This window comes from Stegodyphus dumicola, chromosome 7, assembly GCF_044657685.1.
Source record: "Stegodyphus dumicola isolate Sdum_Otavi_A_Nest chromosome 7, ASM4465768v1".
Lineage (NCBI taxonomy): Eukaryota > Metazoa > Arthropoda > Arachnida > Araneae > Eresidae > Stegodyphus > Stegodyphus dumicola.
The window spans coordinates 53,275,862-53,300,281 of NC_140774.1; the positions used below are offsets into that span (position 1 = coordinate 53,275,862).

Genomic DNA, 24,420 nt, shown 5'->3' on the forward strand with positions numbered 1-24,420 from the left:
TAAGGCTTTGATCCGGCCCTGGAGAAGAGACAATGTATCAATGCCTGCGTAGACAATCAGGAGTTTTCTTTCTGATATATACGTATTTTGATTATGGCAAAGCACACGACGGCTATCTGCGTAAGGCAACAGATGCCTTCGTGGAGGACTTTTTAAGAGAAACTGGTTCGTATTCACATAACATATAGGGAAAACAAATTATGCAGCCATACCGTTCGCCTGGGATCTAACTCCCAAGGAGTTTTAACACCTTAGCCACTGTAGAGGCTCCTTTCTTTGGAATCGAGGAGTTATTGAAACGCTGGCGTATTTCTTTTGAGTTGTTCTGTAAGATTTTCCTTCCTTATCGCATGCATTCATGGAGTAATTGGAAGCATGTATGGCAAGCATCGGGAGGTCGAAATTCCAATTCCGATGATAGAATAGTTGATTTCGAATGTTTTCCGGCTCTAAAAACATCATAATCGCTTTGCAAGAGGTCCCCAAACTAAAATGTCGGGAACAGTAATTCATCAAACCAAGATTCTGCCATCTGTCTCTTCCTCCCCAGTAGCCCTTTAAGAAGGGGGAGAATGCAAGGAATTTCTCCTTAAAAATTAAACTGGTTAAATTAATAAAAAAACACCAGAAATTTGGAATAAGAACTAAAAACCACGAATAACAGTCTTGATAATCGTGTATGTTGTTCTGTAATTAATCTCATTTGACTGAACTTATAAATGCCCACGAATTTTATCGTGGCAAGGAGTGCTAAACAGCGCCTATTGTTGGCAAGAGCTTTGAGCACCATACAGGTGAAAGACCAACTATCTGTGATATCGTTTTATGGACGTTCCACTGAATTCGAGAATTTAAAAAGAACGTAAGAGACATCTCTATCAAACATAGGCTCGGACACCTCGAGCTATTGTTTCATCACCAATGAAAAGAATAAAATATTGATCGTGCTGAAACAGTATGCGTTCCTTTCAATGTCTGAATAATTAAGACCACTGAATACTGGTATTCCACGCTCGGTACTCAACAATTAAGTATGTAACTACTTGAGGATTTAAGAATTTTTCCCACGTAAGTAGAGGTAAAATGACAGTTCTGGCTCGGGAGCTTTAGGGAGCGGGAGTTGAGAGAGCTCCCGAGAAGGAAGGCTGAGTCGTGGGAGGGAGGCTTATCTGAAAATGGAGACAGGGAGCCTTATCAGGAGGTGGATGGGAGATAAGGGTAGTTGCTACGTCACAGAAAAACGACGTGTGCTGAGATTTTTATTAATTAGGTGATTTAGGCATTGAGTAGTTACATGATAATGTGTAAACTTTCTTATTTATATTGAGTTCATTTCCTAAAACAGATATAAAATGAAATGTTTCCTTAACAGTTTTTGGAAAATAATTATTTTGTTACTTTCCTAAGGTTGAATGTCTATAATATTGCTACCTATAATGGGTTTCATACAGACATTTAAAACCAAATCGCAAGTTTATTAAAATACAAATCATAGTGAGTACTAATTTTTAATTTGATGATTTAAGCATTTATTAGACATATCCATGCGATCACTTACTTACTTATATTGAGTTCTTAAAAACATATATCATGTACGTGTGTTAAGTGACTGATGCAGTTATTTTCTTTAAATAGAAATGGTTATACAATAAAATGTTTCCTTCTATAACCTTTCAGATAATTATGTTCTTACTTATATTGATCCTATGACTGAATATCTACAAAACTGCTACATACAATAGGTTTGATATAGACAATAAAGACAAGTTTTAAATCAAATAATTAATTTATTAAAATATAAGCAATATTCAGTATCATAAAAGACATTTGATGAATGATATAAAATAATATCTGGTATAAAATAAAGATGACATGAAATAATTATAAAAGGACACTGAATATTGCTTATATTTTAATAAATTAATTATTTGATTTAAAACTTGTCTTTATTGCCTATATCAAACCCTATTGTATGTATCAGTTTTGTAGATATTCAGTCATAGGATCAATATAAGTAAGAACATAATTATCTGAAAGGTTATAGAAGGAAACATTTTATTGTATAACCATTTCTATTTAAAGAAAATAACTGCATCAGTCACTTAACACACGTACATGATATATGTTTTTAAGAACTCAATATAAGTAAGTAAGTGATCACATGGATATGTCTAATAAATGCTTAAATCATCAAATTAAAAATTAGTACTCACTATGATTTGTATTTTAATAAACTTGTGATTTGGTTTTAAATGTCTGTATGAAACCCATTATAGGTAGCAATATTATAGACATTCAACCTTAGGAAAGTAACAAAATAATTATTTTCCAAAAACTGTTAAGGAAACATTTCATTTTATATCTGTTTAAGGAAATGAACTGTATCAGTCACTTAATACACCTACTTCATATACGTTTTTAAGAACTCAATATGATTTGTATTTGAATAAACTTATAATTTGGTTTAGAATGTCTGTATGAAACCCATTACATGGAGCAATATTATAGGCATTCCACCTTAGGCAAGTAACAAAATAATTATTTTCCAAAAACTGTTAAGGAAACATTTCATTTTATATCTGTTTAAGGAAATGAACTCAATATAAGTAAGAAAGTTTACACATTATCATATAACTACTCAATGCCTAAATCACCTAATTAATAAAATTTCAGCACACGTCGTTTTTCTGTGACGTAGCAACAACCCTTATCTCCCATCCACCTCCTGATAAGGCTCCCTGTCTCCATTTTCAGATAAGCCTCCCTTCCACGACTCAGCCTTCCTTCTCGGGAGCTCCCTCAACTCCCGCTCCCTAAAGCTCCCGAGCCAGAACTGTCATTTTACCTCTACTCACGTATAATATGAATAGGATCCATTTCCCTTACGTGTTTTAAAAAATTATTCAAACCATTAAGACAAATATTTCCCGAATGCTTTGCTGTAATAACTAATATAGCCTAAGCTAACGATGTCTCTTTTTTTCTAGTATTTTATGAAATGCGTATCTCGCAGTGAACCGCACTTAACTAAATTACACATTTCCATGGATGTCGAGATCATATATACTTGAAAGTTTTACACGAATTCTATAAAATATAAGGATAGTTAAAGTGCAGTTTCTATTAAAAAATCGGAAGCTGTTGAAAATTATGCTCTGAGAAACTGAAATGGCATTCTATCTGGTGTTAGGTTATTGTATTGTAAATGGGAAGCAGCTAAAGAAACGCGGAATGCCTAGAACTTTGTAGCTGAGATCTATTTTCAGGTCGTTTTGTTGACGGCAGTGAGTAAAACTGCAAGATTTGTTAGTAAAAATGCAAAATCTGGGCAACTGTCATTGAGAAACGTACCTCAGAAGGAATTCTTCTGACACCTGGTGCCATTCCACACTTTAGTTTCATTTCCAGTTCTTTAGTAATGGCAGCGTGTTGGCCCATTAAGTTACCCATCCTTGGGCCTAACTTTCTTTGGATTGGCTTTGGCAGGTCGCCATTTTCCTGTTCGGATGTCTTCTGTTGGGGAAGATCAAATGTAGAACTGCTTCTTTGGCTATCTACTCCCTCCTCCTTTCCACGATCCATCTCCTCCATAGACAAGCTCAACCATTTATTATCACTACAAACAGAACACACGGTCTCAGATTATGCAAACAAAATAACCCTCTAAATCTGAAAATTTATACAGTTGATTAAGAAAATTTTACGTTGATCATTAAGATGGTATATCTCGCATGATCAATACATAAGAAAGAACTTTATAGGCTATTTTCAACTCGCTTTCTTTCAAATGAAAGACACTGATGCAGAGTTATTATTCTTGCTTTATCGCTTTCTTTGTATTTGCTTACTATTTATGCAACGGAATGTGAAGAACAGAAATAAAATAATCATGAACTTGTATCTAAATATTTAGTTACTATAGATTGGCAACAGTAAGATAGTTCTTTAGAGTGCAAAAAATATTTTGATGATCTGACGGGGCTATAGAAAGCAAAACTAGATTCAAGCTACGTACATATTTTTTTTATCCCGTAAAATTTAAAAATAAAGCTGGTTCTCCGCATAATTGCTGATTACTATTTCACAATTCTGGAGAATTTTAGATTTGAAGTTTTGGGAGCGGAGAAATTGAAGTACTCTCAGGCGATTTATTAAAATTATAGTGAATTTTCCAGCATTTTGCTAGCTGCTAAATCAATTGATTATGAAAGAAAGAAAATAATATCGAGAAGATTTTAATGCATTTCATAGCGCAGCGAAATTCTTTGTGGAAAAGTTTCTTGTGATCGAAATGTTTCTCTGGTATTAGACATGAAAAGACAAAATTAAAATTTCCAAAGCTGAAATTAATAAAATTTAGTAAAGTAAAAGAGTTGTCAAGTCGCGAATTTTAATTATTAATATGTGTTTTAAGTTATCATTATTCTAGTTTTTTTTTCTTTGTACTCATGTATATTTTAATCTGGAAAAAAGTATGCTTAAGTTGTTAAGGCTTTATTTAACTCGTTATTCTTGAGTGTAGCAAAGGTGTAGCAAAAGTGTAGCAAAAAAGCAAAAGTGTAGCAAAGGTGAGAGACGGTTGCGAGGAAACATATCTGGTTTATTGGTTTATGGCCTTTTTAATAACAGTGGAGGCAGTAGGGTGTTGTGTTGTCGCCTTTTAGTAATGGCGTTTGAAACGAAAATCGCCTTGCTTTCGCTTAGTTATAGTTGCAATTTTGTTTACTTCAAGACAGTGGGAAATTGTTGCAAGCTTAGGTAATTGGATTCTCGTAAAGCTTAGTTCCGCTTGTTAGTTGGGAGTCCACTTTAGTTCCCACGTTGTATGTAAAGATGCTTTTTTGGACTGCATTGTCAGATTTTCAGGTGTTTGATTCGTCGTGGGAGTGAAATCTTTTTCTTAGTCTAGATAAAGTAAAATTCCGGGATTGGTAAGATTTTAATTTTATGATTTTTTGTAGGCCAATGAAATTTTCGGGGGCGGAGAGGAGAGTTTACTTCGGTGCTTGTACCAGGCTAGAGTTTATTCGGATTCTGATTTTTGAAGAAGGAGAAAAAAAAAAAAAGGTGGCGGGTCTTACTCTCGCTAGCGGCGTGTACCATCGGGCTCCGGTTATGGTTTTTCTTTGGAGTCTGACATGGAGTGATTTTGAGCAGCAGCGATGTGAAGGTAGATAAAAAGTTGAGCGGCGTTTGCCCTGCGGCCGGCTTGCCGTGCTGCGGGCTGCCTGAGCAAGAGGGTTTGAGCTGCGCTTTCTTTTCTCCAGAAGAGACATTTTTTCTGCAAGATAATTAAAAATTTTGTGCGCGATGAACAATTTCCTGCGAGATGTCTGGAGAAATGTGTACGAGCTGAAAAGAACACTTTATTGCGAGCTGATTACTAATTTAGTGCGAGATCTGATTACTAATTTAGTGCGAGATGTAAAGAGCAATTTACCACAGATTTTCCCTCTTCACCCGAATCTCCAGATAATCCTTCCGAAACCGAAAATTTGACATTCCCGAAGTGAATATGTCTGACACTTGGAAGTTTCAAACAGAAGTATGTGTCATTACTATCCGGCACCTGTGGTTCCTGACACATAGACGTTCCACACAGAAATATGTTCCTGAAGAACGAACTTTTTCTGATCTGGCGGTTAGTTTTATAAAAAGGCTTCATCCCGTCTCAAGCTATTCTTGTACAGAATGGACTTCAGCGCGAGAGTGTTGGTTAAACTGTAATCATAGTGTTGGCTCAAGGAAATAGACTTCCTACGTAACTAGGAAAACTGGACACTTCCTCCCCCCCAAGGTTGTGTATTCCGAAGAATATGTGAGTGAAATTTTTAAGATTATTTTCTCTCTCTCTTAGTATTCCCAAATGCCATAGTGGAACAGTTAATAATGATTTATCTACCTGTTTATATTTTTATTACTTATATAAATTAGATATTACAGTTAGAAAAATTGAGAAGTGATTTATTATTTCAAGTGATGGTCAGTTTTGGGATGTTTAAAATTTGTTTCACCTACTGAGTTTGTGAGTCAGAAAATGTTAGTTTCTAATTAATGAGAACCATTTATTTGGAGAATTAAAATATTTTACACCTTCTTAATTTCTGAAAAAATGTTAATTATTAATTAGATGTTTTAATTATTGTAAGCTGAAATTTTGTGTGACAGATGCGATATTTTCATAGTAAAAATATGTGGTAAGGGATACTGATCAGTTACCCAAGTATTTACTAATAATATTATTATAGTCAAGAATTTAATAAATGTATGTTTAAAATTTAATTGCATTTACGTATTTATCTTGTGTGTAATTTACTGTGGTTTGTCATGTCCCTCCAATTGTTTGAGCCGGGAGGCTTTTTAAGAAACATGGAGCTTTAATTGAATTTGGGGTTATTGTTTTTCCTTTTACTTGGGTTTACTCACAACGCGAACCTAAAATTTAACTTGTACTACCACTATACGATTGTGTATAAGAATGTTCTTATGATATATGAATGATGAATAGGATTATGGATTTTTTTAGTTAACTTGTCCGGCATCATAAGTTGAGTGAGGTTAAAAGTTTAAAACCCCTTAATTTTTCAGATATTCAACAGAGTTGCTATAGATTCAATTCAGTAAAATATATGGCTGACGATATAAATGACGATGAAATAAATTCCAGTTTCTTCTGAGAATAGGATTACTGTTAGTAATGGTCAAAGAAACTGTGCATAATTATCCACTCACAGCTGAAGATTATTCTAAAGATATTCGAAAAGGAAATAGACGTAATGTCAGGCATACAGAAATCATTTCTTTAAATTATATAATAGAGATTTTCATAAAATAATATATTTATTGTGGAATGATTAGGAAGAAGGGATATTACTTTTATGCATACAAGAGTCGTTTTGATGCCAACAGCAGTTCTTTCTTTTAGAAGGATCTTTCTCAAAAGTCTTTTAGAATCTTTGTCTCAAAAGTCCTCAACCAAAATTTAAATTGATTGTTGAAATAGATAAAACGTTATTTTATGTCAATAAATGCATAACTTCGGGTGACTGTTTCGTTTGTTTTCAGTTTCTTAAGAGAAAGCTAATTAAAGAATCTTCAGAAAATAATCTATCAAATATATTTTCTGAGAACTTAGGATTAGTTAAATAGACAATATAACAAAGTTATTTTTCAGTAGAAAAGATAATACACAATTCAGTGAATGAACTTCCCGATTATAATATCGAACAGAGAAGAATATCCTGTTTTAATGTGATGGCCTTCCCCTCACGAAAGTCACGCCCTTGTTCGAAAAAAATATCAATGATTCACATGTGCTCGGAGTGACAGTTGTGGTGTAGATATTGCAGGAGCCCTGATTTTAAGAAAGAGACGAAGGGCTTGGCTCTTGTTATTCACATGCGCTCTATATAGAAGTATACATGTAACCTTAATGTCATTATCAGCAAATTAATTTTTTATTTAAGTTTCGAAAGTTTACTGCCTACAGAAGTCGTTCCAAAATAGTGTACACTAATAATGGCACGAATTTTGTGGATGATGAGAATTTACTTCAACCCATTGATTAGAATAAGATGAAGGGGAAAAGAAAGAAAATGAAAAGAAAACAAAAAGGCTTCAGTTTGGAAAATTTATACAGTACAGATTTATCCTCCTACAGCAGCTTGATGGGAATTAATGCGCGACGTTTGTCCATATGACGAAAATATTATTAGACAGAGCTTAAAAAATGCCCCTTTGAACTACGAGTATGCAAAAACACTGAACATTCTTCGTAATGTGGAAGCAATCATAAACTGAAGATCAGCTGCATATTTATCTGATCATTCCTAATGACTTAATTTCGTAAACGTCAGCTATATTCTTGAATGAAGTAACTTGTTATGAAGTACCTGATTTTGAAGGCTTAGATAAAGTCAACTTAAGTAAACGTTTTCATTACCATCAGCGATTTAGAGGAGATTTGAAGAAAAGGTTCAGAATGCATATTTAGGATTAGAGGCGTGCTAAGATATTTTTTCACCTGAGGCAAAAAGGCAAGTGCGCGCTTTTATATATATATCAAAATAGCTATATTTGTATTAAACAAAAGTAACTGTATTATTATATAATATTGGGTCATTTGGAAAGTCTCCGCGCATGTTTGGTACGTTTTTAAACAAAAATTTTCTTTATTGAAAATCAATTTTAATTAAGTACATATTGACGATTATTATTCATAATCTTTTGCCATTTTTCGGGTACTTTATCATTTCATCGGTGTAGAACTTCTGTGGTTTATCTTCGAAACACCTTGGGCGAGTGATTTTCAGCGGCTCTTCGGTCGGCTAATTTTTTACCAGTAAGAGAGTTTTGCAGAGACTGAAGAAAATGGTAGTCAGACGGTGCAAGGTTCGGGCTATATGGTGGATGCATTAAAACTTCCCAACCAAGTTCTGTCAATTTGTCCCAAGTCATCAAAGATGTGTGTGGCCCGCGCACTGTCATGATGGAGCACAACTCCCTTTCTTTTGGCTAATTTTGGTCGCTCTTTCTGTATTGCTTCGTTCAGACGGTCAAGTTGTGCACAGTACAGGGCCGAATTGATAGTTTCGCCAGGTTGCAATTTGTGTGGCACCCGAACCTTGAGCTTCTTTTTGTATCCTGCTCTTTTCAAATGATTCCAAACTGCCACGTGGTTGATGTTTTAGTGCCTCTGTTATTTCCTGACAGCTTACGTCCCGGTCTTGCCAGTTGTAAAATTTCATCGACTTTTTCAGTGACTGGCCGACCAGAGCGAGGTGCATCTTTGATATCGAAATTTCCGAAATGGAATCAAGCAAATCACTCCCGGGTCCTTCGTTTACTCACAGCATTCTCACCATACACTTCACAAATTTTTCGGCATGTTTTTGTAGCCTTTTTACCTTATTTATAGTAAAAAAAGCATCACATAATGTATTTCTTCAGATATTTCACTCATTTTCAAATCAATATAACTTTTTACACAAGCAACAGATTCGAAAACTATTTTCACAAAGAAAGCTGAATACCACCTTTTAAGTACATGTTCGTTTTAGACAATCGGGTGAGTGTTGCCGGATATATAGGCATCAACACCATCTAGTGACAAGAAAACGCGGACACTTTTTATATGACCCAATATCATAATTCTTATAGCATAATTATACCATAATTCTTAAAATAAATTCAGAAAAATAAAGCCAATTATTTATAACTTTCAAATGAAAATGTTAACAATTTTTTTTGATAAATAAGAAATAACATCGAAAAGTTCATTGCATTAATTTCCTGGTTTTCTTGTAATTCTTCCTATTGTTTTATTAATTTAAGTTCTCGAGAAAATCGCAAGATTCTCAGAAAAGTTCACAAAATTCTGTTAAACTAAATGAACTAGTTCCAGATGTGACTAAATTCGGATCAAATACGAAAACTTCAAAGAAACTGGACATATTTATTCTTAAGTTAAATGATTGATTACTTTCTTTTATCAGTAAATCTTTCTCTTAATATTTTGATGCAGAGAAGTTGTTGTAATATTTAGCATTATATAGTTAACTGTTTGTTCGGAAATTTATAGTTTATGTAATTATTTTGTAAGGTTATTATTTAAATTACTTACTTATTTATAATTTCAGCTTTAACTTCTACTTTCAGTTTCCTCACCAGCTAGTAAATGAGTTTTGCTAGTATTTAAACTGAGGTTTTTGGAGTTTTAAGATAGAGCTTGTTTCTGGTCTGCGCGTGCATCTATGCTTAGTTCTTACTAGCTTTTTGATATTTTTAAGTTTCGGCTTAGCGTTATTCGCTGCCGATATATTGATTCGACGCTTCGGTTAGAAAATTTCTCAACCAGCTTAGAGTAAAATTTCATTTAAATAGTCTTTGACTTTCTTTTCCTTCTTTACACCATCGACGGAACAGCTGGCCCACTGGGTTAGGTGCTTTACAGCCTGTTGGATCCTGTCGATGGAATTAAAAATAAATACATGAATAAATATAAATAAAGAGCTTGGTACTGTGTCCTCCCGGGATTGGCCACGAAACAAGGAACATTGAAATAAGAACCAGAACATGGAATGAAGGTGCATGGTGGGGACTGCTGAGACTAAACGGAACACTTTTCACTATTATCGTACATGTTAGGCATACAGTTATATTAAGGATGTGCTATAATAATCAGGTACAGATGTAAAGGTGATCAAATACATTACTAATTGTGGAATACATTAAATGAGTTCTGGATTAATCATAATATTAAATATAATTAAAAACAGCAAAAACACACACACACACCACCCAAAAAAAAAAAAAAAAAAAGACATTAAGTAAATTAATATATGTACAGAGCGGGGCTGATGACGGCACGGTGTCCAAGGAAAGAAGTCACTCCAGGCTGTCAGCAATGCTTTTAACAATGGTATTGCAGTCTCTAATGCGGCTGAGCGCATATTTATTCTTAGATGTATGTTATTGAACCATGCCGGCATATTTATTGCAGTTGATCTTTTTAAATGTGAATTCCCTGTGTGCGAGCAGGCAAATATAGTCTTTGACTATTAGTCTAAGTTCTAAATTGAATTTGATTATTCCTTTATTTTCATCACCACAAGCTATGGCTGATGTTATCATCACAAGAATGGCCATTTAGATTCCAAATTCTGTTTAAATAAAAAGGTTTGTTTAAACCTTCCCCTGACTCTGTATTTACTTTCAGACATAGCTATAATTCGCTTCACGTCAGTTTGGGGTTTTGAACTAATTAATTTTTACCCAATCAAGTACTTCATAATTTATATGCTATGTTTTATATGTATGGTTGAAGAATCTTTCTCTTAACAAGAATAACAACATTTGTGGTGGTAGATTAATACAGTTTCTAAATCTGACAGTTTAAATCTTCTCAACCAAATTATAAAGATATCTCTCAACTGCCATCGTTATTTTTCATACACATCAATATTTTGTGGTCCATGTTTGTACACATTTTGTGCTACTGTAATGTTGTTATAGTTGCTTTATTATGATAATAAATTATCTGTATCTATGTATACGCTCACGCACACGTACACTCACTACTGGATTAAGTACGTTGTAGTTTTGCTTTCTGCATTGTCGAAACGCGTCTTAATACTCTATCGAAATAAATAACTACAGTAGTTTTATTGCATTCACCTTTTGTGTTGATAAATTAAAAATCTTTTTTCCGGGTTTCATTTCGAAGGTTATTTCAAATAATCTATTGGATTAAAATGACTACAGATATTTAATTTTCAGTATTAGTAATTGTAAATATATTAGTAATTGTAAATATATTCAAACAGCTTGTTTAAGTTAGCAAATGAAAACAAATCTTTGAATTTCTGTAATATACAGTAAAACCTCACCTCGGTGAATGGAGCCTGGGACTGGACTCCTCTTCTTTGGTTGTGAGAGGACTAGAGAGACTAATGGATCTTTGGCGCAAGTCATCTTCTTCTACTGAACGGGTCTAGATAAAATATACAATGTTTCTGAAGAGCATTTAAGAATATTCAAAGTTAATTTTCACCGAAATATTCTAAACTGTTCTCACTAATAACAGAGTTTATTTATATGAAAATCACTAAAATATAGAAAACAATTATGAGAAAAAATATTTGATACCCGAAGAAAACAAAAATAAATATTCACAGAGTAAATCATGAAACCAGGGCAACCTATATCACTCATTCAGATAATTAAAATTAGCCACACATTTGTTCTCCAACGCATATAATATTTTAAATATTCGAGAAAAAAAAATATTTGCTTAAAATAATCTAGAAACACAAGAAGATATTAATATCAAGCATTAAAGATACACACGATTCCCGGTACTCCGTGCACTAATTACCTATTTCGCGTATTATCTAGAACAAAAAGGTACAGAAAAATCTTCTAATACTCGAAGAAATGTTTTTTAAGAACTTTACAATATTGACTCTGAATATGATTTCTAAGGTGTAGAGTGAAATTAAAAAACTTAATACTGACTCATGTCTGAAAAATGCTTTCCCTGGTAGTAGTATTTATTGTAAGAGAAGATTAATGCTATTTTATCCTTTTAAAATTATTTCTGGTGTCCATGGTTTTAAAATGGAAATGAAAGAAAAACGGAAAAGTGATTGCAGAAAGACAACAGCAGAGACTACAGCACTGAATTAGAGTAAATTATTTTAGATACAATAACTCAAGTATAGGCAGTAAAAGAGTGCGAAGATGTCACTGAAGATGAGAATTAACGAACAAAAAACAAATAAAGACACACACACAACAAAAACAACAACAACAAATCTGACAGAGGAGTACTAAATTTTGTTCTTGCGATGATATTCGAAGAGATTAGTGCAGGCCCGAATACGTCTGCCCTTATCTGCTTGAGTCAGCTCATGCGGCCCCACCGACTGAACTAGTACGTCAAGATTAAGCGATGTATAGCGCGACTATTCGTGACCTTCGAGAGGGAGAAGGCCATGACATTTAATAAACATGGCGGAGCTTTCCGTCCGATGTTATCGTCGGAAAGTCATCTGGATTTCTAAATTTTTGTCGGAAATATAACTTTATCATGTTGCTTAGTTAATTAAAGTAACTTAAAGAAAGAAGGATTTATATACATACACACTTTTTAAGCTTTTTACAAATGTTTTAATTAACTTTGTGCATAAATATAATTGAAAGAACCGAAACACAAACGAACATTTTACAAAAATTTAAAAGCTGATTGAAAATTGTCACTGTCATGATAAATTGGGAAGGGTTTTTAAGATAATAATTCATATTTTACATAGGCTCAAGTATTAATTTATTCGCGTTTCAGAGCAAAATATACAACCATCAACTTCTATATCTCCAGCATATGTAAATGAAATGCTATATAACTTAGCAAATAAATGTGATACCTAAATCTTATAGCAAAAAAGCCTTCCAACATTCATATATGAAATGAGATAACCTAACAAACAACACACACTATTTTAAAATATTAAAAAAATGTTTTAAATATTTTTAAATAGTGTATGTCGACATATTTAGTGTAGGTGGCAATATTTTAAAAAACACATAAACTGTACAGTGTTTGAAAGTTACTAGAAAAAAGTATCAGAACTACTTTCCCCAATTTAATAAAAAATCATTTAATGTTTTTTAAATAGCAAGCTGTTAAAAGTACAATAATTAGTAGCAATGCTGATGATTTTTAACATCATTTCTTTCGATCATATGTAAATATATTTATATACACTTCTTTTAGACAATGGCAGGTTCTCACGGCCATTTTAGTCATTTTTTCAAATCAATAACATTCCTTTGGGTACTTTCCCTTGTATACTGCGCAGAAATGATTTGAATAATATACACAATAGTAAGAACTGCACATTTAAATCTGCTCTTCATTAAATAGCACACAATAAAAAAATTTTTTCCCATTCATCTTGAATTTTATTGCTATCACAAGCATGTACAAAAATTAACAATGAAAATGGAATGTATTTAAATGTAATAATTAAAAAAACATAACTTGCAATATTCGTATTCATACCAAGAGATATACTACAAATTCAAAGAGAAAAATAACAGAACTGCAATTTGCACTTAATGTAAAATTTAATATTTTAAAAATATTATATGATTTAAAAATGCAATAATTATGGATTACAATATTTAGTAGTAATGCTGATGTTTCTTAGCACCATTTCTTTTAATCATATGAAGGTTTATATACATATTTTTAGTTTCTAAATTTTAGGAAAATGAGAATTACGATTATCATTTATATGCTTATTATTTTTTTTATTGCCAGTTGTGCATATTGTTTGTTAGGTTATTTCATTTCAAATATGAATGTTGGAAGGCTTTTTTGTTATAAGATTTAGGTATGTTTCTTGTATGAAATATTTTTAATCACATTTATTAGCTAATTTATATAGTATTTCATTTACATACGCTGGAGATATAGAAGTTGATGGTTATATATTTTGCGCTGAAACGCGAATAAATTAATAATTGAGACTCAGTTAAAATATTAATTATTATCTTAAGAACCTCTTCCCAATTTATCATGACAGTGGCAATTTTCAATCAGCGTTTAAATTTTTCTAAAATGTTCGTTGGTTTCCGGTTCTTTCAATTATATTTATGCACAAAGTTAATTAAAATATCTGTAAAAAGCTTAAAAAGTGTGTATGTATATAAATCCTCCTTTCTTTCAGCTATTTTAATTAACTAAGCAACATGATAAAGTTATATTTCCGACGAAAATTAAAAAATCCAGATGACTTTCCGACGATAACATCGGACGGAAAGCTCCGCCATGTTTATTAAGTGTCATGGCCTTCTTCCTCTCGAAGGTCACGGACTATTGGACATGGCACTACCGCCTAACTTCTTGGCAAGCTCTCGAGTGGATGCATACTGATCTTCTTCCGCAAGTTCTCAAAGGCGGTCCTCATCAATATCAGTAAGCCGGCCTTTCTTGAATGTCATAATCCTTATTTTTGAACTTTCGGTACCACACTTTCACAACGTCATATGATGGAACATTAATACCTAAAGCTGTAAACATGATTTGGTGGTAGTCTGTAACTGACTTTTTGCAAGAGAACTGAAGGTAAATGATGGATCTAATCTGGTAGAGTTCCATTTCATCTTGTACTTAAAGATAACGATATCTTTTTACAAATTCTACAATAAAGTGTTCTAAAACAAATCTCTTTCTTTCTAATAACCAAAAGCGTTTGTAAAAAGCCAAAGCGAAATGTTTGCGCATATGATATTTGTAGTGGCGGCAAGCTTTCGTTAAAACCCGATATAATTTTAAAATAATCATATAAAATATTTAATGTTTTTATTTATATATATCACGAATTAATGCATTTTTATGTAAATCACATTAAAAAGTAATATTAAGAACTGCAATTATTGCTTTAAATAGCTTAGTTTATTAATCAATCACAGGCAGATTCAGTATGGAAGGTAAATAGTGTCGAACATTTTGCCGAATAGCAACAGGCTCGGGTGAAAGGCGAAACAATGCAGAATCGTGTTTAAAAAATGATAGCCCCTTTGGGCGAAAATCAAATGTCTAATAATGATGTGATACGATAGTATAATTAAGCAAATTAAAGTATAGTTATACAATTTATAAATAACTGTAAACAAATCATTTTCTAAAGAAGAAGCACTAGCGGATATGCAGCAAATTTTTGACGTTACGTTTTGACTTTTCCTTCCAGGATATGTAGAACAATCTCAAAGACCAAAAGCAAGAATAGCTATCCCTTCATTAATTTCACTTCCCTTTCTGAAAAGAATTGAATAATTACGCAAAATTACTAGAGCACAAAAGAACAAAGATCTCCGAAAACAAACAAACAAAAAAAAAAAAAAAAAAATTCGCAGCCAACAATTGTTTGTTATGCTGAGTTAAAGGAAAAGTGACAATGACGAAGAGGCAAATTATTTTCTCAGTTGGTGTAATTATGAACAAGAAAACTGACGGTTAGAGTAGACACTTCAGTAACTATGATAGCAGCTGACATCGCAACAGTAATTTATTTAATTGGATGGGAAATTATGCTGAAAGCGTTGATTCCAAGCAAAGATGGTTTGTGACTCTGCGGATAACTAGATATGGGGGAATACGGTGGATAGTGTGTTGTTAATAAGTTCTCTCTTCTTCCGCATTAGTCTGGAGATTCGTGACTGCACTTTTTTAGGTACACGTCAGGATTACGAGATTGTTTTATTATTCTGCTGTCGTGTGACAGTGTGCAAACGCGGAAAAGGTTAAAAAAACCATTACTCTCAGAAATAAAATTTTGAATCGACGCCGTTGAAAAAATTCTCAGAATGCCAGTGACATATGCAGAATTTGAATGGACTGAGGACCTTCTAAATTCAAATATTTTATAAATAAAAATTTGACAGAAACAAAATATTCCGTAATAATATTGAATTAAAGATATGATATTGATATGAATTATGTATGCAACAATGATCCTTTTTGAAAGATTGTAAGCTGTTAAAAAACATTTTAATAGATTGCCTCTTTTGTTTTGTCTTGCGGATAAACAATGCATCGTCTAATCTATGTTTTTATATTAAACCAAGTAATTTCAGAAGTTTAATGTATTTTGGTATGAAAGAAAGCTTCAGAAACAAGAAAAGTATGTTTTGAACCAGAGCTGTATCTAGGGTTTTCAGTGTCCGGAAACAAATGAATATTTCGCGCCCCTCTTGTTTGTCAAGAATGAATTTGTCAAGAATGAAAAACATTTCATTCTAAAAATTCGTAACATTGATTCGTCGCCCCCTGGATTCTGCGAACGAAGACAGATGTTCCCCCTCGACCCCCTGTTTTGAACACATATTCAGCTTTAATATTAGCATAAAATTTCTACATGAGGATATGATATTAGATTGAATATAAATCAATTCAGTGTAATTTTATGAAATGGAAGACCAAATAATATTTCTTGAGCGGATATGTGGGATAAGCTAAGAGAAGTTATCAAAATTCTATGATTTAAAACGATTTTATCAAAACTGTATGTTTTAAAACCCTCTAAGAAATTATCGAAATTGTAAGATTTAAAACGTTTTCGGTTAAATTTCTGACTTTAAAGCAGTATAAAACTTTTATTTCGAACCTTAATATTTCTGAGAATGTGAATTTGAAACCAGGGGCGTAGCTAGAGGGAGGCAAGGGGGGCATTTGTCCCCGGGCGCAAAATCCAAGGGGCGCCAAACTGATGTTACTACATTTTAGAATTAAATGTTTTCCATCCTTGGCAAGCAGTAGGGGGGCGCGAAATCTTCAGTTGTCCCTGGGCGCTGAAAACCCTGGCTACGACTCTGTTTGAAACTCATACTGATACATTTATGTTTGCAAGTAGCTTTTAAAGTTTAGCATTTGAAAACTTAGCATGCATCGCCTTCATTAGCAGCATTTGTACATGGCCCTAAAAGGTTTAATTAATAACTTCTCGGGTGCTTTTGCTCGTACGAGGAAGGAGATTTACTACTTACAGTAATATTACTAAGTCGTATCTGACTTCCGGATTTACCACAAAGTCTTCATTTTTTTATTTTTTGAACACTCCAGCAGGGCAAAACTAGGAATCACGATACTGTTCAGTGAAATTATGAGCATTTTTAAAATCCAGATTCTATGTTTAGTCTGTAACAAAGATTTTAAAACCAATAGCAACACCAATATTGATTTATGGGTGGTTTAAAGCGCGTAGCGCGACTTAAAACGGAGCAAAATTCAGTATTTATACGCATTAGTGCGACAATTTAGCAGAAGTCTCCACATTTTCTGAATGCGCCAAACGCTAGCAGTTATGGGCATAGCAGTTTTTCAAGCAACCATTTACATAACAATTCTTCGGTTTTAGGAAGTAACGTCACCAGTTTTTATGTGTTCTTTTTGTTGTAATAAAAATTTCATTGGGTTTTTTTATAAATAAATCGTGATATTTTGTTTTAAACTATCCGCCTACAGTGGAATTATGGTTGGTTGGTTATGTTTGTTTTATTTAATTATGACGAAGCACTTGCCGGCTGTCTGCCTACGGGAAAGAATGCCTTCGTGGAGATCTTTCTAAGAGAAACTAGCTCGAAGAAATTATGGTAAAATTTAAGGAAGAATATACAGTATTATGTTGCAAAACCAAACAATTGTTCTGAATCTAAACTTAAAGCGATAGCCAGGAATTTTTTTCCAGAACAAAAATAATGAAAACCTTGTAAGCAGGTTTATCAGTTGAGTTTTAAGAGAAATATCCAATTAAACCGTAAAATTTGTATGTATTAATAATTTCTTGCAATTATACGTCATCATTCTTTTACTTCTACAAAAAATAATCAAACTGGGCCATCATGGTTGCGCCAAAAAACGATTAAGATATACTTTTTAAATAAATTTTCGAAACATTGCAGATAAACTACGGAATAAATGTGCCAAACGCACGGTTTTAACGAAAAGTTGCTACCAAAAATCTTTGGGAAGAAAATCTCGTTTTTGCAGATTATTTATGCTTTAGTATAAAATGTTAAAAAGATTGTAAAATCGAGTGCATTTACGGTTCGAAAATAGGAAAACAACGTTAAAAAAGTTAGTAAAAATGTAAAAAATTCATTTTTGACAAAAAACACAGCAAGAAATAAGAATAACTACAGATGTATAGAAACAACTAAACTGGTTAAATGGATTGTCATACGAAGTAAAATCTCACCTATGCTTGGTTGCTATGCCAGGCAAAAGATCACGAAATTTGGCGGAAATGCGTCTAAAAACCAAATTACAAATATTGAACATAATTATTAGGAGATGCATATATTAATTGTTAAAATTAAGTATTTCGTAAGATTCCACTAATTGCTGCGCAAGATTAAAATATAGACGACATACCAACGGTTTCAAAGGGTAGTTTAATCATTTTATTCTATCTTACATAGAACTGTTGTTATATTGTTACTTGTTGTCAGTTATTTCACTTGTCTGACAGTAACATCAAAACAAGTCCACGAAATTCATTGTAGCAAGGATGTAGAGACATTAGGATTTTTTCGAAGCAGGAAAGATGAAAAGTGAGCAACGCCTTCGCCGGGAAGAAGGCGGGAGAAATACCTTATAATGAATGCAAGATTGCCAACAGCCTTGAGCACCATACAGATGACAGTACGACTTTGCTCATTTCTGCCCCCCCCCCAATTTTCAAGAAAAGCACAGAGGGAGGACGGGTACGAGGGTCTTCCACCACTCTTTTCCCTACCAACAACCTCTCGCGAGGACTTTCTGCTCGCCGCATATATAGAGTGTTCCCATGCCGCACAGATACTATGCATTTACAAATATCCATACTTTCTTCTGCATTCGAACCCAGACTCTTCGGTACGGCAGTTAGCGTCGCTAACCACTCTCCCTGTTGGGCGGCAGTATTATTGTTATATTTCGAGAGTTACTGCTACCACAAAACGCAAATTTTTGCACAAGTTTTGTTGTTAAATGAATGCACAGATTGCAATGAGTAAAATATTTATAGGTAACTAAAAGGCAAAGTACAGAGAGAGTTTACACATTTTTAGAGAAATTTGGATATAGAATTTTAAAAAAAGAAATAGAAAAATGCAACATCAAAGATTAAAATAAGTAATAGAAAACAAGATTCAAATTCTGAATAAAAATTTCAGGCATCAGGTTTTTATTTGAAATGAAAAATCCCGTCTATTACTTAAATTTATTCTTCTTTCAAAATGTCAAAGTGAAGGATATGTTTTTGAGCTTTCCGAAGAGAAATAGCCTTATTCCATAATTCAAAAACTTGCAATGCTAGTGTAATGTGAAATGCCTGGTATTAAAATTTAGAAGTGCAAAATAAGCAACATTATTAATCGGAAAAGGAAAAACGGCCAGTCACTACTTCTGCATGGAAAGAAGATTCCAAACAAATGCCCGAAAAAGGTACGTACTGTTCCTAATATTTCCAAAGTTAAATTGTTGTAACGAGAAAACCCGTCGGAGTAGAAACAATTGCAGAGTTTTTAAATACATCTGTTGCAACGAAAAAATAAAAAATAAAAGATTTACAATTAAAAAACCTTTTTAGTTTTTAAACATAATGTTCAACAGCTTTTGCCGAAGCACGTGTTTCAACGTAGAGCAATTCGCAGAACTCTCTATCAAAACTATTTAGCAAGAGATAAATGAAAATACATTGTGACCCGTGATGAAGCATGGATTTACCTAAGTGATTGCAACAAAAAATGGTATATTTATTATCAAAAACGGACAGGGACAAAAAAGTGTACGAACGTAGTTCCGTCAATGCAAAGGAAGTTTCAGTAAGAGGTTTATGACTGTCGCAGAATTCTCTTACAACGGGAAATTAAAAATAAGAGCAGGAAAAAAAAATGTTAAAATTAACTCAATGTACTATCAAAAGAAAAGTTTACGCCCGCTATTTACAGAAGAATTTCCATTTCTTTATCCCAATGACTTTCACAGAGTGAAACATTATCAAGAAACATTAAAAGCTCTATTTATAGACAATTATACCACTTGTGTCATGAAAGTAGCTCTTTCTAAGCGCAAACTCATCACGAATGACGGACTCCGGGAAACAGTGAAAGAGAAATAGAAATCAGTATCCCTGAAAATATTACAAAAAACCTTTATCACAGAAATATCTACGCAGTCTTATAGTCCAGAAAAAAGGCTATCAGATCGAACGTTTAAAAAAAAAAGCTCTGTGCATTTTAAACATTAATTAAACGGCCTCTAAAACGTTCTAAAATGTGTAAATACTCTCTGTAATGTAATACGTAAATAACAAAAATAAACGGTATATGTAGATAACGAAACTCTTTTAGATACCTATAAAATATTTTTAAGTAACTAAAACGGTACCCTTATTTACATAACTAGCCACTTACGCAGCCAGTTGCGTAAAATAGTTATTATAAACAAGAGAAAATATGTAATGACTTTAATGACTCCAACTAGTGTCATTTCTCCTGTCTAACTATTAATTAATAATAATGGAGATGAAGAACCACGGTTACTGCTTTTATATCACTTAGTTTCTTAATCAGTAACAGGCAGTTTAAATATAAATAAATATCTTACACTTCACCGAAGGATAACAGGCTGGTGTGTCAAAGATAAAAATATTTTATTTCGAAAGGTAGCAATACAGTTTTTTCAATCGCAAAGTTTGTTGATTAAATTAAAATGACATATATATTACGCTTTGTCGTGGGGCAACACGTTTCTTCTAATTCGCTGAGATTTCTGATTAAATGTGGAATATAAATACCGAGTGACAACGCATTGCTTTTAAATTGCCGAATTCGTCAATCAAAATTGCATTATTTCGCACGAAATATGACATAAATAAAAAAAAAATTCGAAGTTTAAAATTCAAATTTATGATTGGATATTTTACAAGCACCCTTTTAAGGCCCGGTTGGTGAGTATTCTTTCTATTTTAAATACTTGAAAGCTTATTCCCAACGAAAAAGACGCAACCTAAGCACAGAAACTGAGAGGATATAATGGTGTTCCTAGTTGTACCTTCGAGGGCGCCCATCACATCCTTACTTCTCGGTAGCAAGCATTTATTGACTGCTCCTTGAGGGCCCACCAACATCACATCTTTCCTCTCAGTCACTCTTCCCCTCCCCCAACGCGGTAAATACGAAGTGCCATCGGTACACTCCATATTTACCGCGTTATATTATATTACGTCACTCTACCTGAAGTGCCCGGCGTTGCCGAGGCTTTACACAGAGTGAAGGGCTTTATTTATGGGGATTGGGGGATATTTTTTAATCATAGTTAGACGGTGATGATGGCTTTTTATTTCGGTTCAAGATGAATTGCGCAAATTTTACGAATCTCGTATAAAACTGTAGAACTAACACGGAGCCATGTAATGGTTTTGTAAGAACTGGTACCTGCTTTTTATAGGTAACGTTTTTTCTAAAATGAGCTTTCGGAAAATGACCCTGGACTTCGGCCCATTTCTTTACCCTTTTCGAAATATTCGCGAAAAACTTATAGGGAACGCACTTAAATTCTGCTTTAAAGGTTTTACACTGTTGTTGTAAAGTTCTACATTGTTCTAAAGAGTAAACGAACACGGCGGCATTTAATGGTTTTATTAGGAACTGATATAAATGGAACGGAACAACGGCGAAGTGAAACTAAGATAGGTGACATGGGAGCAACGTTTAAATGCAAATGCCCTGAGTGTGAAACCCATGGGTGGATTTTCGAAATCTCACTTATACAGTGACATCCTTCATATTTTGAAGGTTTAAGTCAACAAAATTTCATCAGGGTCGGAATAAAACTGTAAATTTGTATTAATTACGCACATAGAAACAAAAAAATTGACACTCTCTCACTCTCTCTTTCTATATATATTTATATATATGTGTGTGTGTGTGTGTGTGATAAAACTGTGGTTCGATGACAAGACATCAATGATTTGATTATGAATGCGGCACAAACTTGCATTAAAATTTTTGGTGAAAGACTTTTCCCATGATTCACTGTGAGCATAGAATAACAAAGACGTGTAGATTTCTTCCTAATAAGAACTAGCCGAAAATATAATCACAGAACAATTTTGGAGGCACTGATGTAAGAGAACACTGAAACGTAGAAGCGTAGAAATATTGATGGCGTAGATACTTAATGCTTAGAGCGTCAATCTATTTTGAAGAAGAAACAGTCGAGCCGGATTAAATTCCATATTTATTTTAATTCACATTTTGGGGCCACAATTCTTTTGGCATTCCAAATCGTGCCTATTTTCAGAACATTTTTTATACTAAGGCAATGTAAGCGAACATAGATAATTCCAAAAGCGTCTTAACAAGATGAAAGCATAAGCGAGGAGAGAAGGTATCGCAGTGGTAATGAAGAGGAAGAAGGGAGGAAGTCGAAAAGTTTCAGTTCCAGTTAGTTTTGGTTTACAATTATTTTGATTGGGCAAGAAATATCTGCATTAAGCGTTACGTAACGTAGCATGATTAATTTGAATGACGTAGTTTACACTTATAGTGCTATTTTTAAGATAGAGAGATGGTCCCTGAATTAAATAAAAATAAAATATGTTATAATCAATTAAAATTAAAAGTTTGCTTTCATATATTTTATCTTACACACACACACACACACATGTGTATATATATATATATATTAATGCCTGATTTTAATGAATGCAGCCACTGTAATTTCGCGTGTTCAGTTAACAATTAATAATAATTTAAATGAATCTGAGTTTTTTGCTTTTAAATCGCTTAGCTTGTTAATTACTAACAGAATAAATTTGAAAGAAAAATTACATATTTTAAGCTTCAATGAACGACAAAACACTGCCGCATGGAAGGTTAAATATTTTAATTCGAACAGTAACAACCCATTTCTTTTAAATAGCTCAGTTTGTTAATTAAATTCGAAAGACAAATAAAACGTGTGTGTATTGTGCGTGTGGTAACACAATTCATTTACATTATTCAGTTTTCTGATTAAATGTGAAACACAAATATTTTACACTTAGAAGAGTGGCAACACAAAGCTTCACCGATGACAGATGACACAAATCTTTCGTTATATTACAACTACAGAATAAACATTTAAGTGCTTTTGTTTATATCAGATCCATAGCATCGAAAGTGAATAAACATTTTTCTCTTTAAACAATTTTTCTCTCGTTTCAATAAAATAATAAGATTAGGAAATAATTTAACTCGAAATAAAACTCCATATTATAAACAGAATTCTCTAAATTATAAATTTAAAGGTAAGATTCCAAAGAGTGCTATCGGCTACAGGCATTCGGTTTTTTCTCAGAATGTTTATCTAGAATAAATTTAATAAATTAAAAATATATTTTAAATTTTCCACAGTTTACACTACAATAATGTTATCTTTATTTTGTCTGATATAAAAACACTTTTTTATTTACACATCATGGCGACTTCAAAGGTTTTAACGCATGATTATCATAAGTGTACCTTCACTTCAACTGCAGTTTGAGAACAATATTATCACTACTTTATTTGACATAAAAAATGGTTTTCTTTATGTGTTACAGCGACTATAGAAATTTTAACGCGTGATACTTGTATCTTCATCTGAATTGAAGCAACTCAGCAATTGTCAATGTAACAATGAAAGCTGATTAAAAATCGCGCCTTTTGGACTTTTAATTTTAAGAAGAATTTTATGATAAAAAAATTCTCTATTTTTTGAATTATATTCAGTAAAAGCTCTTAATGAAGATCACCCACAGTTCCAGATGATATTGATCTTTTGTACACGCCATCGCTGCAGAGAAACAATATTTAATTTCGTTGTTTATATTCTACGAAAAACACAGATCACTTTCCTAGATGGTTATCTATAGAAAGTACTATGGAAGTTCCACTGTATGTTGTGAATATATAAACAAACACGTTTACAAATATACAAGTAAAAGCATTTTATGAATACATTAGCTATGCAATACGACTTCGCTCGTGCAGTTATCAGTTAGCTGGCAGTTAAAAATAAATATTCGCGGACAGCGCAATTTTAACTGATACCTGGCCAAACACTTACATCGTTAGAGAGAAAAATTCTCGTCTAGGAATACACATGATAATAGAAAATAATTTTTTACATTTTTTCTCGAATGTTGGGAATTTTTTACATTTTTTCTCGAATGTTTTTTACATTTTTTCTCGAATACTTGGGAAAAACAATTTCTTGTGGCTGTGAATTATGTCGCTCGTCTGACAATATCACCTCACCAAATCACGGCAAAGAGAGAAGGACAACGTCTGTCGGTGGCATGGGCTTTGGACACCATACCGGTGGCAGTACGTCGTTTTCTAATTCCG

General features: G+C 33.1%; 1 protein-coding gene across 2 annotated transcripts in view; it reads right to left on the reverse strand.

The window, feature by feature from the left end:
- The window catches only part of LOC118196732 (uncharacterized), a 154,578-nt gene that overhangs the window by 6,600 nt on the left and 123,558 nt on the right, over positions 1-24,420 (reverse strand). For both annotated transcript variants that reach the window (XM_085820212.1, XM_085820211.1), the window contains 2 exons: positions 11,388-11,491; positions 3,352-3,616 (listed from right to left, as the gene is read on the reverse strand). In XM_085820212.1, the coding sequence (XP_085676338.1) occupies positions 3,352-3,616; positions 11,388-11,491 (369 nt within the window). The remainder of the gene's footprint in view (positions 1-3,351; positions 3,617-11,387; positions 11,492-24,420) is intronic.